Source organism: Budorcas taxicolor, chromosome 18, assembly GCF_023091745.1.
Source record: "Budorcas taxicolor isolate Tak-1 chromosome 18, Takin1.1, whole genome shotgun sequence".
Classification (NCBI taxonomy): Eukaryota; Metazoa; Chordata; class Mammalia; order Artiodactyla; family Bovidae; genus Budorcas; species Budorcas taxicolor.
The window spans coordinates 67,501,374-67,517,495 of NC_068927.1; the positions used below are offsets into that span (position 1 = coordinate 67,501,374).

Below are 16,122 nucleotides of genomic sequence, written 5' to 3' on the forward strand. Positions count from 1 at the left end.
CAGTTGGGACCTGAAAGGGATCTTTTCTATTGTTCCTAGTGATTCACACTGAAACTCACAAAAGTGACTCTAATGCTTCAGGCTACAAACATTTGAGAGCAATAACCAATTTTCTAGCAACCCATAGACTCATTTATGCCTGAATGGCTCTATTGAATCATGTCCCTCATACCTCAGTTGTGGATTGAAGCAGAAGACACAACCTAAAAGTTGCAAGTTGTTCTACTCAGGGATGTTACTCAGAATTTTAACTCTAGTAACAATCTCTCACACAGCTTTGAGGAACTGCTCCATAGAGTTAAGGGAAAAGCTGGGATACAGAGAAGGCGGTGTTTTTTTTTTTTTTTTGCTGGAAAAAACAGGCAGTTGACCATTAAAGGATCACTGATAATCACAAAGAACAGGCAACTCAAGTTGATGATTTTAGTGCTTTTCTTCAGTGTTTGAGAGGATGCAAGAATCTGGGCTTCTTAACAGTAGTCCTTAGATATGCATCTTAACTATTAAGGGTCATTGTCCCAGGCACAGGATGCTTCCTGCCTGTCTGCATCCTGATTTCCCCTCCGGGAACACCTTTGGGGAACAGCAGCAGTGGCTGCGGCTTTGTTTCTTTTAGAACTGGGATGGGATCAGGAATGTGGGCAACGTTGTCTGCCCACAGTAACAGTTTGGAAAAGTCTAAAATAATAGACTTGTCCTCTGAGAGCAGGATGAGCTTGGGAGGAGTCTAAATTACTGTCTACTCACGTCTTTAAGGAGTAAAGCTCCTCCCTCTGGGGAGGAGAACCATTTCCTCGCATTCTTCCGGCTAGCTGACAGGAAATGCTCTGGAAGTTAAGGATGGCAAACACCCTTTCATGGGGTCTCCGGAGCACCCCGACCACACTACCTGGAAGCGCCTAGGCAGAGCGACACCAGCGTTGAGCCAATGAGGGATGAGGATGAAGACTTTCCCCCAGTGAGTGTGCGCCAGGGGAGGGATTTCCGGTCTCATCGCCTAGCGCTCCATTTGCTTAGCGCGTCCGTTGGAGCAGAGTACGCTACCCGGGAAACGCTGTGCTCCGTCGGGTATGGTGGTCCTCATGGAATGGTGAGGCGAGAAGGGGACACCCGCCTCGCCAGCCTGGTTGCCCCCCTTTTTTTTGGCGTCTCTCCTGTTGGCTCGCTGGTCGGCGACGGAAGGGTCCAAGAGGAGGCTCTGTCCCCGCTGCACTCGCCAGACCCGGGATAAGTACCGACACTCGCGTCCCTCTGCAGGCAGAATCCGATGGCTGCGGCGGTGCTGCGGGACCCACCTCAGGTAAACGCTCGTCCTCCCGGCCCTCACCGCCCTCGCCCCGTGCGTGCGTGCTAAGTCTCTTCAGTCGTGTCCGACTCTTTGCGACCATATGGACCGTAGCCGTCCATGTCCTCGGTCCACGGGATTCTCCAAGCAGTACTACTGGAGGGGGTTGTCATGCCCCTACTCTCGGGACCCGACTCAGGGATCGAACCCGCGTCTCCTGTGTCTCTTGCACTGGCAGGCAGGTTCTTTTTTGGGGGGTGGGGGGGGGAAGTGGGGTGGTGGTTCCCTGATACATAAGTCGTGCATCAGTTCTAGGGAACAAATGGAGAAGGGACACTTGTTCTTCAGGAATTTAGTGGGGGGGGAAGGAGGCAAGTGTGTACAGGCGTATGCCATTCAAATAGATAATTTCAGGGTAATTTTGTTAATAACTACAGATATAAAGATTGTTATGATAGCACTGAAAAAGGACATTGTTTTAAAAGTTCAGGGCAGTTGTTTTGAGTCAGGTTTTGAAAAATAAGAAGTGTTTTGCCGAGTGAAGTAAGAGAGAAAATACGTCCTGAGCAGAGGGACTAGAATATGTAAACAGCAATGATAGTAATAACGGTCACAAAAATAACAGTAAACACACAGTGCCTACCAAGAACTGTTTGAAACCCTCGGTACATGTTATTTAATCTTAATAGTAATCATGTGAAGTAGGTGAGAATTCTTTTATAGAGAAGGAAACTAGCACAGAGGTATTAAGCACGTTGTAGAGACTCATAGCTGGTGTACAGTACCCTAGAATTTAATCTCAAGCAGTTTGACTCTTACTCCATGATGCTCTAAGGAACGAAAGCAAGAGGCTATATTTAATACATTTTTTTTTCAGTTCCAAGCTTCAGACATAGAAAAGGCTTTCTGAATTATAACACATTTAATTTTATTTATTTATTTTAATCGGAGGCTAATTACTTTATAATATTGTAACGGTTTTTGCCATACATTCACATGAATCAGCCAGGGTGTACCCCCCACCCACCTCCCTCCCCATCCTATCCCTCAGGTCATCCCAGTGCACCAGCCCTGAGCAGGGGGATTCTTTACCACTGTCGCCACCTTGGGAAGCCCACGCTGCACCAGACACTTAAGTCAGGGGCCCATGCTCACTTGCCCGCAGCTCAGGCCCCGGGATTCAGGATGGTGAGGCGGTCGTCAGGTCGTTTCTGACCGCGTGGTGGAGAGTGGGAGAGCATGACAGACGGAGGGACCGTGAAATGCAGAGGCTTGTAGGTTGGACTAGCCGGAACCCCGGTACAACTTCTCTGTTTTCCTTTAGAAGCCAGATGCGGTGGGTCCAGAGTCAGGCCTGCAATGTGGCTGCCTGAGAAGTTGGCAGCAGGACTAAATTTGTTGGCAATTTGTTATACAAGTAATGAGATGTTTGAATCGCAGGTAGGAGGTAGTTTTACCGAAATCTAAAGACGCTCCAACTAGTTGCAGAGAAGAGAACAGACTAATAGAAGTAAACGGGGGGAGGGGCAGCAGGAGGCATGGGATGATTAATTGTGGTAGCCTAATTGATTATTCGTGGACCAGAGGGACTGCGCTCGATGTCTCAGGAATTCTGGATCCATTTTTGGAGATGGGCCAAGCCAAATTGTGGGTCTCAGTGACAGAAAGGAAGTAGCGAGTGATGACCCTTAGGGTTTTGGCCCTAGTAGATGAAGGGATGGAAGAAGGCCCGTCAACTGGATGGGGACCTTAGGAGCAGATTAATTTTCCTTGGAAATATTATGTTTGTTTTTGCTCTGTTAAGAGTCTGAGATGTTTCAGAGAAGACTAAGTGTAGGCAACGAGTGGGCAATTGACTGAGCAGGTCTGGAAAACTGGGAAGGTGTTCAGGAATGGAAATCTTCAAAAGTGATGACTGTTGTGTGGAGCAGCGTGGAGCCGTGGATCACAGTTAGGAGGGGAATGCAGGTTATAGTAGGCATATTAGTAGGTCAGAAAGATGTGTGTGCCCTGAGGAGTGATTCTTTTGCTCAGGGCCTGGATATGTTTGTGGGGATTGCAAACCCAAGTGAGGTAGAGAAGTGGCAGTGGGAACCGTGTAAGAGAGGTCAACCTGGCAGGTGGCCAAGGCTTGTGTGAGATGAATGGAGGAAAAATGGCTGAGGAGACCCAGGAGTAATTGAGACAAGAAGGCAGTGAGGCTGGGGCTACTGCTTGTTTAGTACTATATGGCTTCTTCAGGATTTTGTGATGAATTTTTATGAGATCTGGGATGTTTTAGTCTTGCTAGTGGATAAGGTCTGGGGCAGATGTCATTTATGAGTCACTATGTCTGGCTTAAAACTCAACATTCAGAAAACTAAGATCATGGCATCCAGTCCCATCACTTCATGCCAAATAGATGGGGAAACGATGGAAACAGTGACAGACTTTATTTTCTTGGACTCCAAAATCACTGCAGATGGTGACTGCCGCCATGAAATTAAAAGATGCTTGCTCCTTGGAAGAAGAGCTATGACCTACCTAGACAGCATATTAAAAAGCAGAGCCATTACTTCGCCAACAAAGGTCAATCTAGTCAAGCCTATGGTTTTTCCAGTAGTCATGTATGGATGTGAGAGTTGGACTATAAAGAAAGCTGAGCAGTGATGAACTGATGCTTTTGAACTGTGGTGTTGGAGAAGACTCTTGAGAGTCCCCTGGACTGCAAGGAGATCAAACCAGTCAATCCTGAAATAAATCAGTCCTGACTATTCATTGGAAGGACTGATACTGAAATTCCAATACTTTGGCCACCTGATGCGAAGAACTGACTGACTGGAAAAGACCCTGATGCTGGAAAAGATTGAAGGTGGGAGGAGAAGGGGATGACAGGATGAGATGGTTGAATGGCATCACCAACTCAAAGGACAGGAGTTTGAGTCCACTCTGGGAGTTGGTGATGGACAGTAAAGCCTGGCGTGCTGTAGTCCATGAGGTCGTGAAGAGCTGGACACGACTGAACGACTGGACTGAACTGAAGTGATGTCTTGTGGGGAGATTTTTAGGGCTGGGGTTTTTACAAAGGTTGAGTGGAGAGACAAGTGTTGTGGTTGAAAGGCAAAGCTGGCAGTAAAGAAGTTGAAGAGAGTTGTGGGAATGTGAAATTCATGTCTGGTTTTAGGGTGGCAAATATGGAAGGAAGGACTGGTGACAGGTGGCAAGATTGCAGGCCAAGCCCAAAGTTTAGATGGCGTTTGTGTGCACCACCACCCCTTCCACCTAGTGGCTGCTGAGGGCTGAACACATTGGTTAATGGGCTGTGAGGAGACAGTGGCATCTGTTGCACCAGGGCCTGGCATCTTCTCTCATGTTGGGAGCTCTGGTGGCGAATATCTGAAATGGATTTGTATGGACATGGATTGTGGGTTCTCAGAGGGATAATGTTCAAGCTTTCATCTGTCCCCTTCATGACAGGGCGGTGTGACCTTCCCAGATGTTGCTGTGCGCTTCTCCCAGAGGGAATGGAGGCTGCTTGATGAGACTCAGAGACGCCTGTATCTGGACGTGATGCTGGAGAACTACACACTTGTATCCTCACTGGGTAAGACTGAGCCTCCCCAGTGACCTGGGCTGAGCTCTGTATCCTGCCTCATCTCACCTTTCTGAAGGAGGTGCTCTGTCCTCACGTGGTATAGGTGTTGGCACTGCCCTCTTTTCTCTCCAACCCCAATCCTTGCTGTACTGAACTCTAATAGGGCAAGCGATTTGGTTATACATATGTATGTATACATCCATGTGTTTTCAGTTCTTTTCCATTAAATCATTTACTATAAGTTTATTGAATGTTCCCTGTGCTATACAGTAAATCATTGTTTATTGTGTACATGGTAGTGTGCATCTGTTAATCCCATACTCCCAGTTTATCCCTCCCTCACTTCTGCTTTGGTAACTATGAGTTTGTTTTATCTGAGTCTGTGTCTATTTTGTATATAAAGTTCATTCGTACTGTTTTTTTTAGATTCTTCATATAAGTGATATCGCATATATATGTTTTTCTCTGACTTACTTCACTTAGTTTGATAACTTCTAGGTTCATCCATGTTGCTGCAAATAGCATTATTTCATTCTTTTCATGACTAGTATGTAATCCTCACCCCCCCACCCCCCACTCTCCCCCACCCCACTCCCAGACACACCTCACACCTTGAGGCTTCGGGATCTTAGTTCCGTGACCAGGGATTGAACTTAGGCCCCAGCAGTGAAAGTGCCCAGTCCTAACTACTGGACCTCCAGGGAATTGGCTGTAATTACTTTTTGATCATTTTATTATAATATGCTTCAATGAAGTTTTTGATTGAACCTGTGAGCCTCGTGTATCTGGATGTGTACTCTTTTTTTCTCTAGTTAGAAAATTTTCAATCATTGTTTCTTTAAATGTGCTTGCTACCCCTTTCTCTCTGTCTGCTCTTTCCAGGACTCTGAAAATACAAGTAATGTTTTGCTTTATGTTTCATAATCCATGTATGCTTTCTTCACTTCATCTTTCTCTTTTTTCTCCTCACTGGATAATTAAAACACCTGTTTTCAAGTTCCTAGATTTTTACTTTTGCTTAATAAAATTTGCCTGTTGATACTGTCCTCATTGTGCTGTATTTCATTGTATTCTTCAGCAGAATTTCTGTTTGGGTCCATTTGTTCATTTGCTTTCTTTTTTAAAACACATTTTTATTTGGTTAGTTTTGGCTCTGTGGGTCTTTGTTGCAGTGAGCGGCTGCTCTTCCTTGTGGTATGTAGGTTTCTCATTGCAGTGGTTTCTTTTCTTGTGGAGCACAGACTCTAGGAGCATGGGCTCAGTAGTTGTGCAGGGGCTCAGTTGCTACGGGCCATGTAGAATCTTCCTGGACCAGGGATCTTTGACAGGTGGACTCTTAAAAGACTGGACCACCAGGGAAGCTCTTGTTTGTTTTAAATGAGTGTCATCATTGTATTACTAAGGTAAACATTACGCCCAACAGATGAAGGTAATTTTACCAACTCGGAATTTTTGCAAGTACATGAAATTTCCATTTTTATTGTATGGTTTTCTCAGACTAATCAGACCATTTCTTATGTATATTCCAGTGTAACTGCTTTGGAATGATTTTCAATAGCCATAACATAAGAATGTACCAAGGACTTTCAATCTAAACAGAATTCCAAGTGACTGATTTTTAGTTAAATGAGGTAAGAAATATGGAGGCTCAACAGGGAGGGGATATTTGTATACATATGGCTAATTTACTTTGTTGTACAGCAGAAATTAACACAACATTGTGAAACAATTATTCCCCCCAAAAAGACTGATAATATCATCAGATTATTGATACTATCCTTTTTCAACAGACATTCAAAACACAAAGACAGCACAAAAAAACAATAAAAGCTTAAGCCCATAGTCATAATTTTTTGACAGAAACTTAAGTATCTTTCCTGCAAATCACCTGGGTCTCCCATATTTCCATCTAGTTTTCATTAGTTAAAAATAGATGTCTAAGGGATATTCATTGCAAAGAAACAGAGGAAAACAATAGAATGGGAAAGACTAGAGATCTCTTCAGGAAAATTAAGGGAATATTTCATGCAAAGATGGGCTCAATAAAGGACAGAAATGATACGGACCTAACAGAAGCAGAAGATATTAAGAACAGGTGGCAAGAATACACGGAAGAACTATACAAGAAAGATCTTCATGACCCAGATAACCACGATGGTGTGATCACTCACCTAGAGCCAGACATCCTGGAATGTGAAGTCCAGTAGGCCTTAGGAAGCATCACTATGAACAAAGCTAATGGAGGTAATGGAATTCCAGTTCAGCTATTTCAAATCTTGAAAGATGATGCTGTGAAAGTGCTGCATTCAATATGCCAACAAATCTGGAAAACAGCAATGGCCACAGGACTGGAAAGTCCGTTTTCATTCCAATCCCAAAGAAAGGCAATGCCAAGAATGTTCAAATTACTGCACAATTGCACTCACGTCACAGGCTAGCAAAGTAATGCTCAAAATTCTCCAAGCAAGGCTTCAGCAGTAGATGGACTTCCAGATGTTCAAGCTGGACTTAGGAAAGGCAGAGGAACCATAGATCAAATTGCCAACATCTGTTGGATCTTAGAAAAAGCTAGAGAATTCCAGAAAAAACATCTACTTTTGCTTTATTGACTATGCCAAAGCCTTTAACTGTGTGGATCACAACAAACTGGAAAATTCTTCAAGAGATGGGAACCCAGACCACGTTACCTGCCTCCTGAGAAATCTGTACGCAGGTCAAGAAGCAACAGTTAAAACTGGACATGGAACAACAGACTGATTCCAAATTGGAAAAGGAGCACATCAAGGCTGTATTCTGTCACTCTGCTTATTTAACTTCTATGCAGAGTACATCATGCAAAAGGCCAGGATGGATGAAATACAAGCTGGAATCAAGATTGCCAGGAGAAATATCAGTAACTTCAGATATGCAGATGATACCACCATTATGGCAGAAAGCGAAGAGGAACTGAGGAGCCTCTTTATAAAAGTAAAGAGGAAAGTGAAAAGGCTGGCTTAAAACTCAGCATTCAAAAAACAAAGATCATAGCATCAGGTCCCATCACTTTATGGTAAATAAATGGGGAAACTAGAAACAGTGACAGAGTTTATTTTGGGGGGCTCCAAAATCACTGCAGATGGTAACTGCAGCCATGAAATTAAAAGACGCTTGCAAAGCTGTGACCAGCCTAGACAGCATATTAAAAAGCAGAGACCTTACTTTGCCAACAAAAGTGCATCTAGTCAAAGCTATGGCTTTTCCAGTAGTCACGTGTGGATGTGAGAGTTGGACCATAAGAAAAGCTGAGCACTGAAGAATGGATGCTTTTAAACTGTGGTTTTGAAGAAGACTCTTGAGAGTCCCTTGGGCTGCAAGGGGATCAAACCAGTCAATCCTAAGGGAAATCAGTCCTGAATATTCGTTGGAAGGACTGATGCTGAAGCTGAAGCTCCAATACTTTGGCCACCTGGTGCAAAGAACTGACTCACTGGAAAAGACCCTGATTCTGGAAAAGTTTGAAGGCAGGAGGAGAAGGGGATGACAGAGGATGGGATAGTTGGATGGCATCACCGACTCAATAGACACGAGTTTGAACAGGCTCCGGAGTTCATGATGGACAGGGAAGCCTGACATGCTGCAGCCTATGGGGTCACAGAGTCAGACACGACTGAGTGACTGAGCTGAACTGAACTGAACTGAAGGTGTATACTTCATATATATACCACCTTGGTTCTCATAACTTTCGTTATTCAAGTTTTTAATACCCATAGAAGTCCACAGGTGTAAGAATACATAAACTGTTCTGGTAATAGGTAAGAGCAGACTGTTAAAAGCGTAAGTTGTTTGTGCTATTTCAGCGTAGTAGAATGTCTTCTTTTGGAGACCAAGTAGAATAATTCTGCTAAAAGATCAGTGCAATAAAGACAGTCAATGTAGAAACAGCCTTTCCCATGTATTAGCTGACACTCTACTGATATTAAGAGGATATAGTTGTTCTGTGTCTGCATGAAAGTGTTTGATTATAAATATGTGTAATGATCTTGTATTGTTCCATTTCTTATTTTAATATGTCTTCTTAGCTCCCTGTTATATCGTATTAAGAATCCCATCAGTGATGTGATAGGGATTTCCGACATGTTCATTTATCAATTGATTCTTCACATCTGAGTGCCTTTTTGGAGAGTGGGCATACCAGAACCTCCAGTATCACTGGTTGAAAGTGTGGGGTGATTCTTCCGTCCTGTTCCTGTCAGCCAACCTTCACGAGTTCAGTGAGTGCTGGTATCGTTAGTCACTTAGTCATGTCCGATTCTTTACGATCCCATGAACTGTAGCCCACCAAGCTCCTCTGTCCATGGAATTCTCCAGGCAAGAATACTGGAGTGGGTTGCTGTTTCCTTCTCCATGGGGTCTTCCCAACCCAGGCACTGAACCCAGGTGTCTCACATTGGAGGCAGAATCTTTACTGACCGAGCCACCAGGGAAGACCCGTCTTTTCATTTTTGTCTCTTTGTTAAACAACTTGTTTTGTTTATGTATTGTTTACCTTAGTTTGTTGAATTGTTGCTTTGTTGTTGCTTCACTGAACTGTGGTCAAACAATTATTTTGAACTCTTTGACCCTTTGTAGGTCTCCATTTCCTTGGGTGTGGTTTCTGATAAATTATGGTATATTTCTGCATTGGTTTCATGTTTCTTTGATTTTTTGCGTGTTTCCTGTAGCCTTGCATTTCTTTATGCTTATTTGATGGTGTAGTCATTTCTTCTAGGCTTCGCATTACAGTTTTTGATGTGGGAAGATCTCAATCTGTGGTGGGTTCAAGTTTGGGCTGTGGCCATTCTGGCTCTGTGGAAGGCCCAGCTATGTTGTTTTCTGTGCAGCTTCTTCACCTGAAGTCAGTGTCAATAAAGATAATCAAGATTCCTCAATCAGCAAGGTTGCGTGTGTCTGAAGTGGAGAGGGCTGCTAGGGAACTCCTGATCTCTTTTTCTCCTAGAGGACTTTGTCACCAAGGGGATCCTTCTTGGTGCACTATCGACTGTTGGGTACCTGATTGGTTGTAGTAGCACTGGTGTCTGAGGTGTGTGCATCTGTTGAGGATCCACAGACCTGGGGTGTTGTATACAGGCACTTTTGGAGGGACAGTAGTTCTGGGGTCTGGGTGATTGGATAGCCACAGCAACCTTGGCTTTGGTTTGAGATATGTGGCTGTGCAGGGAGCAGCCATGGAATCTGCCTGGCTGCACATGTAGACAGTGGCTGTGGTTCTGTCAAAGTGGCATGTCTATAGCAAAGTTTTTTCTAGTGCCTGAGACACAGGAGTACATGGTGTAGTGATGGAGTCAGGGTCTGGAATGCTGGCACAGGTTTAGGAGGTGTGGCAGCCCTGCTTCTGGGTCAGCACAACAGCTCCTGCTGAGGGTGTTGCCCAGTTCCTTCATACTCACCAGGGCATCCACTGTGACCATGAGTGTCAGATAACTCAGTGGCAAAAGTCCCAGTGTCCTCTAGAGCAGGCAGCCGTGTCTTCTGCAGCGGAGGCCACTGGGACTGCAGTGGCCCCTGACCTGTAGCTGAGAGAAATAGCCCAGTGGCAGCCCAGCCCTCATTTCCTAGTCATTTCCAGATGTCGCTTTTAAGACACTTTCCAGTGATCCATTCTGTGTGCTTCTTCCTTTTATTATGTTTCACTGTGGTGGCGGTGGTGGTGGTGTTCAACAGTTAGGTTGTGGACTGCAGCACTGCAAGCTCGTGTCTTTCACTGTCTTCTGGAGTTTGCTCAGATTCATGTCCATTGAGCCAGTGATGCTTTCTAACCATCTTATCTTCTGCTGCCCCTTTCTCCTTTTGCCTTCAATTTTCCCCATCATCAGGGTCTTTTCCAGTGAGTTGGCTCTTCGTATCAGGTGGCCAGAGTATTAGAACTTCAGCTTTAGCATCAGTCCTTCCAATGAGTATCTAGGGTTGATTTCCTTTAGGGTTGACTAGTTGGGTCTTCTTGCAGTCCACAGTATTCTCAAGAGTATTCTCCAACACAATTCAAAAGCATCAGTTCTTTGGCACTCAGCCTTCTTTATGGCTCAACTCTCACTTCCATACATGAATATAATAGTCAGTTCTTAACTGGACTCTTGTGTCTTCCAAGGCTGATTAATGTCCTTCATGGACAGCTGTTTATTTTTCACTGGTGGTGAAGGGTGGTATCCCCTATTCTACTATTTTATTGATGTCACTCTACTTGTGCTCTTTCCTGGGTCTGCTGTAGTGCTGAGTTGCTCTGGAACACCACCAGTCTTTCCCTTTTTCTTTTTTTTTCCTTCAGTGCTCCATGTACCCAGTAATTGCGGTTATGGCTTTCTTAGGGAAAGGAATCCTTTGTGCATAATGGGATGGACATGACTCTAGCCATGGCACGGTGAGCTCAGTGGGCCTGGTCCTGCTGAATTATAGCCGGGGAGACTGTGACATCAGGGCATTGTTTAAAATATACCAGGAAACTGTCTTTGTTCAGTGAAAACTTTGGTACTATTGCCAGTGACCACACCCCATTTCTACCTTTACTCCTCCACTGTTGACTTTTTGCTGACCTGTCATTTCTGTTACTTTGTCATTTCTGCTATGACTTCCAGCAGAGGGATCATCTCCACCTCTCTGGACTCAACATCTTACCTGTTTCTCCTACCACGCTTTCTCTGTTACTCTCTGAACTTTGCCCATCATGCATCATGCTGTGAGGTGTGAATATATGCTTAAATTGACCTTGAAAAGCAAATGGTTTGTGATTGTGTTTTTGTGGCCGTGATCACACCCTTCTACTGAGCTTCACATCAGTCGTAGAAAAGGTCCTACAGGAAGCTGTGGACAGAGAAACAAGCACTAGACCCGCTGCTTTTCCTTGTGTCACACTCTACTTTTGTGTCCTTTTCTTGCTGAGCTCTCCACCAGTTTCAGACCCAGTAATGCACAGCAGCTGCTGCTTAAACTGATTTCCAACTCCCTAGTCTTAAAAAGTATCCCATTTCTTTGAAGGTCATTCTTACATGAAATGGCCATACATTTATGGTGAACTAGCTCCCTCCCTATGAAGTCAACGTGCACTTCACTAGTGTTTCTTTGCATTCAGGTTGCTGCTGTGGAGCAGAAGGTGAGAAGACACCCTGTGAAAAAACTGTTCCTGTAGGAGTGTCATGGACTGGATCTCCCACAGCAGCTCCATTTTCTCAGAAGACCCATCCCTGTGAGAAGTGTAGTACAGTCTTGAGATACGTTTTCCACTTGGTGGAGCAGCAGGGAACACAATGCAGCCAAAAACTGTTGAGGTGTGGGGCGTGTGCAAAAAAATTTTATATGCCTTTGAGAAGCTGTGTACATGAGGCTTTATCTTTTAAGAGCCCCAGAGTCCATGTGTCAGGGAAGCCTCTTACTTCTGGGAAAATCCTGGCCAGCATGGGACATCTGCAGGCCACTTATACTGTGGAGAAGCTGAATACAGCCACCCAGTGCAGATCAACTTCACCAAGCAGAAGTCATCATACCTCCGGAAAGTGCGAGAAAGTCTTCAGCCCTAAACATACACTTGTTCAGGACTGGAGTGTCTACACTGAAAGGCCATGTTTTGTGTGCAGGGAATGTGGGAAAACATTCAGGTACAAATCAACGTTTATTATGCACCAGAGAGTTCATCCTGGGGAAAGACTTCATTTGTTTATCAAAAGTGGCAAATCTTTTAGACAAAACTCAACTGTCAATCAGGATAAAAAAATTTATACTCATTCAGGATCAGAGAAGTGTAGCAGATGTGGAAAATCCTTAAGCCACAAATCAGTCCTCGTTTCTCCCCAGAGATTGCACAATGGAGAGAATAGTTCTGTGTGCAGTGACTGTGCAGAGTCTTTTTACCACAGCTTTGTGTTCATTGGACATAAGAGAGTATTTTCTGGAGAGCGTCCTTATAGGTGTAGTGACTGTGTGAAATCTTTTACATGTAGATCTGCCCTCATTTATCATACGAGCTCTCACACAGGAGAAAGGCCTTATGAGTGCAGTGAATGTGGGAAATCCTTTACCACTAACTGCATCCTCCGATCTCATCAGAGATCTCACACTGGAGAAAAGCCTTATAAATGCAGTGAATGTGGAAAATGCTTCACCTCTAACTTCAACCTCCATAATCATCAGAGATCTCACACAGGAGAAAAGCCTTATAAATGCTATGAATGTGAGAAATCTTTTACCTCTATCAATGCTTTCCAGTATCATCAGATATCTCACACTGAAGAAAAGCCTTATAAATGCTATGAATGTGAGAAATCTTTTACCTCTATCAATGCTTTCCAGTATCATCAGATATCTCACACTGAAGAAAAGCCTTATAAATGCAGTGAATGTGGAAAATGCTTCACCTCTAACTTCAACCTCCATGATCATCAGATATCTCACACTGAAGAAAAGCCTTATAAATGCTATGAATGTGAGAAATCTTTTACCTCTATCAATGCTTTCCAGTATCATCAGATATCTCACACTGAAGAAAAGCCTTATAAATGCAGTGAATGTGGAAAATGCTTCACCTCTAACTTCAACCTCCATGATCATCAGAGATCTCACACAGGAGAAAAGCCTTATAAATGCTATGAATGTGGGAAATCTTATACCTCTAGCAATGGTTTCCAATATCATCGGATATCTCACACAGGAGAAAAGCCTTATAAATGCAGTGAATGTGGGAAATCTTTCACCTCTACCAGCGCTCTCCAATATCATCAGAGATCTCACACTGGAGAAAAGCCTTACAAATGCAGTGAATGTGGAAAATGCTTCACCTCTAACTTGAACCTCCGTAATCATCAGAGATCTCACACAGGAGAAAAGCCTTATAAATGCTATGAATGTGGGAAATCTTATACCTCTAACAATGGTTTCCAGTATCATCGGATATCTCACACAGGAGAAAAGCCTTATAAATGCAGTGAATGTGGGAAATCTTTCACCTCTACCAGCGCTCTCCAATATCATCAGAGATCTCACACTGGAGAAAGGCCTTACAAATGCAGTGAATGTGGGAAATCTTTTATGTCTAGATCCTCATTTATTTGTCATAATAGAACTCACACAGGAGAAAGACCTTATGAGTGCAGTGAATGTGAGAGATCTTTTATCTCTAGGCCTTCCCTCAGATATCATCAGAGATCTCACCAAAGGCCTTATAAGTGCAATGAATGTGGGAAATCTTTTATTACTAGTTCCCATCTCCATCGTCATCAGAGAATTCACACTGAAGAAAGGCCTTATGCATGTGGTGAGTGTGGGAAATCTTTTATTACTCCTGCTGTTTTTCATTGCCATCAAAAAATTCATTCTAGTGAATGGCCGTATAGGTGCAGTGAGTGTGGGAAATCTTTTACCTCGAAATTCAACTTTCGTTATCATCAGGGGATTCATTCTGGAGACAGGTTTTATGTAAGGTGCAATGAATGCAAGAAAACCTTTACTACTATCAGTTCTCTCCGTAATCATCAGAGAGTTCATTCTGGAGAAAGACCTCATGAGTGCAGTGAATGTGGGAAATCTTTCATGTCTAGGTCAGCCCTCAAGCGTCATCAGAAATCACATGCAAGTGAAAGGCCTTTTGAGTGTAGTGAATGTGGGAAATCCTTTATCTTTAGAAGTACCTTAATTAAACACCAGAGAGTTCACACAGGGGAAAGTGCTTACATGTGTACTGAGTGTGGGAAATCTTACATTAGTAAGTATAGGCTTATTGAACACCAGAGTATTCACAAAGGTGAAAGGCGTTATGAATGCAGGGAATGTGGAAAATCTTTTAACTTTAACTCTGCCTTGTACTATCATAAGAAAACTCACACTGGAGAAAAGCCTTACAAATGCATTGAATGTGGAAAATCTTTTATTACTAATTACCTCCTCCGTATACATCAGAGAGCCCACACTGGAGAAAAGCCTTTTGAGTGCAGTGAATGTGGGAAATCTTATACCCTTAGTTACCACCTTCGTTGTCATCTTAGAATTCATACTGGGGAAAGGCCTTACAAATGCACCAAATGTGGGAAATCTTTTACCACTGGTTACCAGCTCCGTATACATCTGAGAAGTCACACTGGAGAAAAGCCTTATGAGTGCAGTGAATGTGGAAGATCCTTTAGCAGCAAATCTGGCCTTCATTATCATCAGAGTGCTCACACTGGAGAAAGGCCTTATGAGTGTGGTGACTGTGGGAAAACCTTTGTCCAGAGATATCATCTCATTATACACCAGAGAGCTCACACTGGAGAAAGGCCTTATGAGTGCACTGAATGTGGGAAATCTTTCACTCATGGCAGCAGCCTCTATTATCATCAGAGAGTTCACCGTGGAGAAAGGCCTTTTAAATGTAGTGAATGTGGGAAATCTTTTATTAACACCACTAAACTGCACTCTCATAAGAAAGCTCACACTGGAGAAAGGCCTTAGGAATGCACTAACTATAGGAAATCTTTTATGAACAAATCACTTTGAACATTTGAGAGTTTACCCTAGAGGAAGGCATAAATGTACAGGGAATGTGCAATTTCCTTGTTGAGTATGGGGACACTGGAGGAAATTGAGGGGCCATTGGTCTGAATTGAATCTCATTTCAAGTGTTTCTGAGAGCAGCATGAATCTTTATTCCTTATTCAGATTAGTGATTATAGGGTATTGAGGCACTGTTGAAAGGTATGTATTCTCCAAGCCTAAAAGAACCGTGTTTCCTGATGTCCACAAATCTTTGAGCTAATCTCATTATTTGTATGACCACTGGCTCCAAGGGAAACCACAATTGGTACAGAAACTCTGGTTTAATAGGGAGTGGGGGAAATTGCAGGCAACTTGATGGAATGTGCCTCTCCTAAAAGTGCACCCTAATGTTTATATGACATTGACTTTACAGTATCAGTTTATGTGCTGATTCTAGTGAATTTCACTCAAGGACCTTACTGCAGAGGCAGGAAAGGAAAAGGGGATGTGACTCTTGCGATCTAGGCAGCATTCCTGCTGACTCAGGCAGAAATGTACTTCATTGTCCCCGTCTTCGCTACCACTGATAGAAGAGTATCTCCAGAGGACATGAGGAGTGTGTTGGTGGGTTCAGCATACAGTTGCAGAACCTTTTTTTCCAAAAAGAGTAGGACATACAGGTGTTTTGTGTTTTTTTTTTTTTTTTTCATTTTGAGCCAATCTTTAAAGCTATATCAAAGTATAATTTACATTCACCAAACTGCAGCCATGAAGTCAGACCACTGCTTCT

General features: G+C 43.5%; 1 protein-coding gene across 1 annotated transcript; it reads left to right on the top strand.

Annotated features, from left to right (window-relative positions):
* Window positions 1-928: 928 nt before the first annotated feature.
* LOC128064115 (oocyte zinc finger protein XlCOF6-like) lies at window positions 929-15,308 on the top strand. Its single transcript, XM_052656911.1, has 5 exons — window positions 929-1,068; window positions 1,258-1,300; window positions 4,742-4,855; window positions 12,681-13,969; window positions 14,303-15,308. The coding sequence occupies exons 1-5, from the start codon at window positions 929-931 to the stop codon at window positions 15,306-15,308; spliced, it is 2,592 nt and encodes an 863-aa protein (XP_052512871.1).
* The last annotated feature ends 814 nt before the right edge of the window (window positions 15,309-16,122 follow it).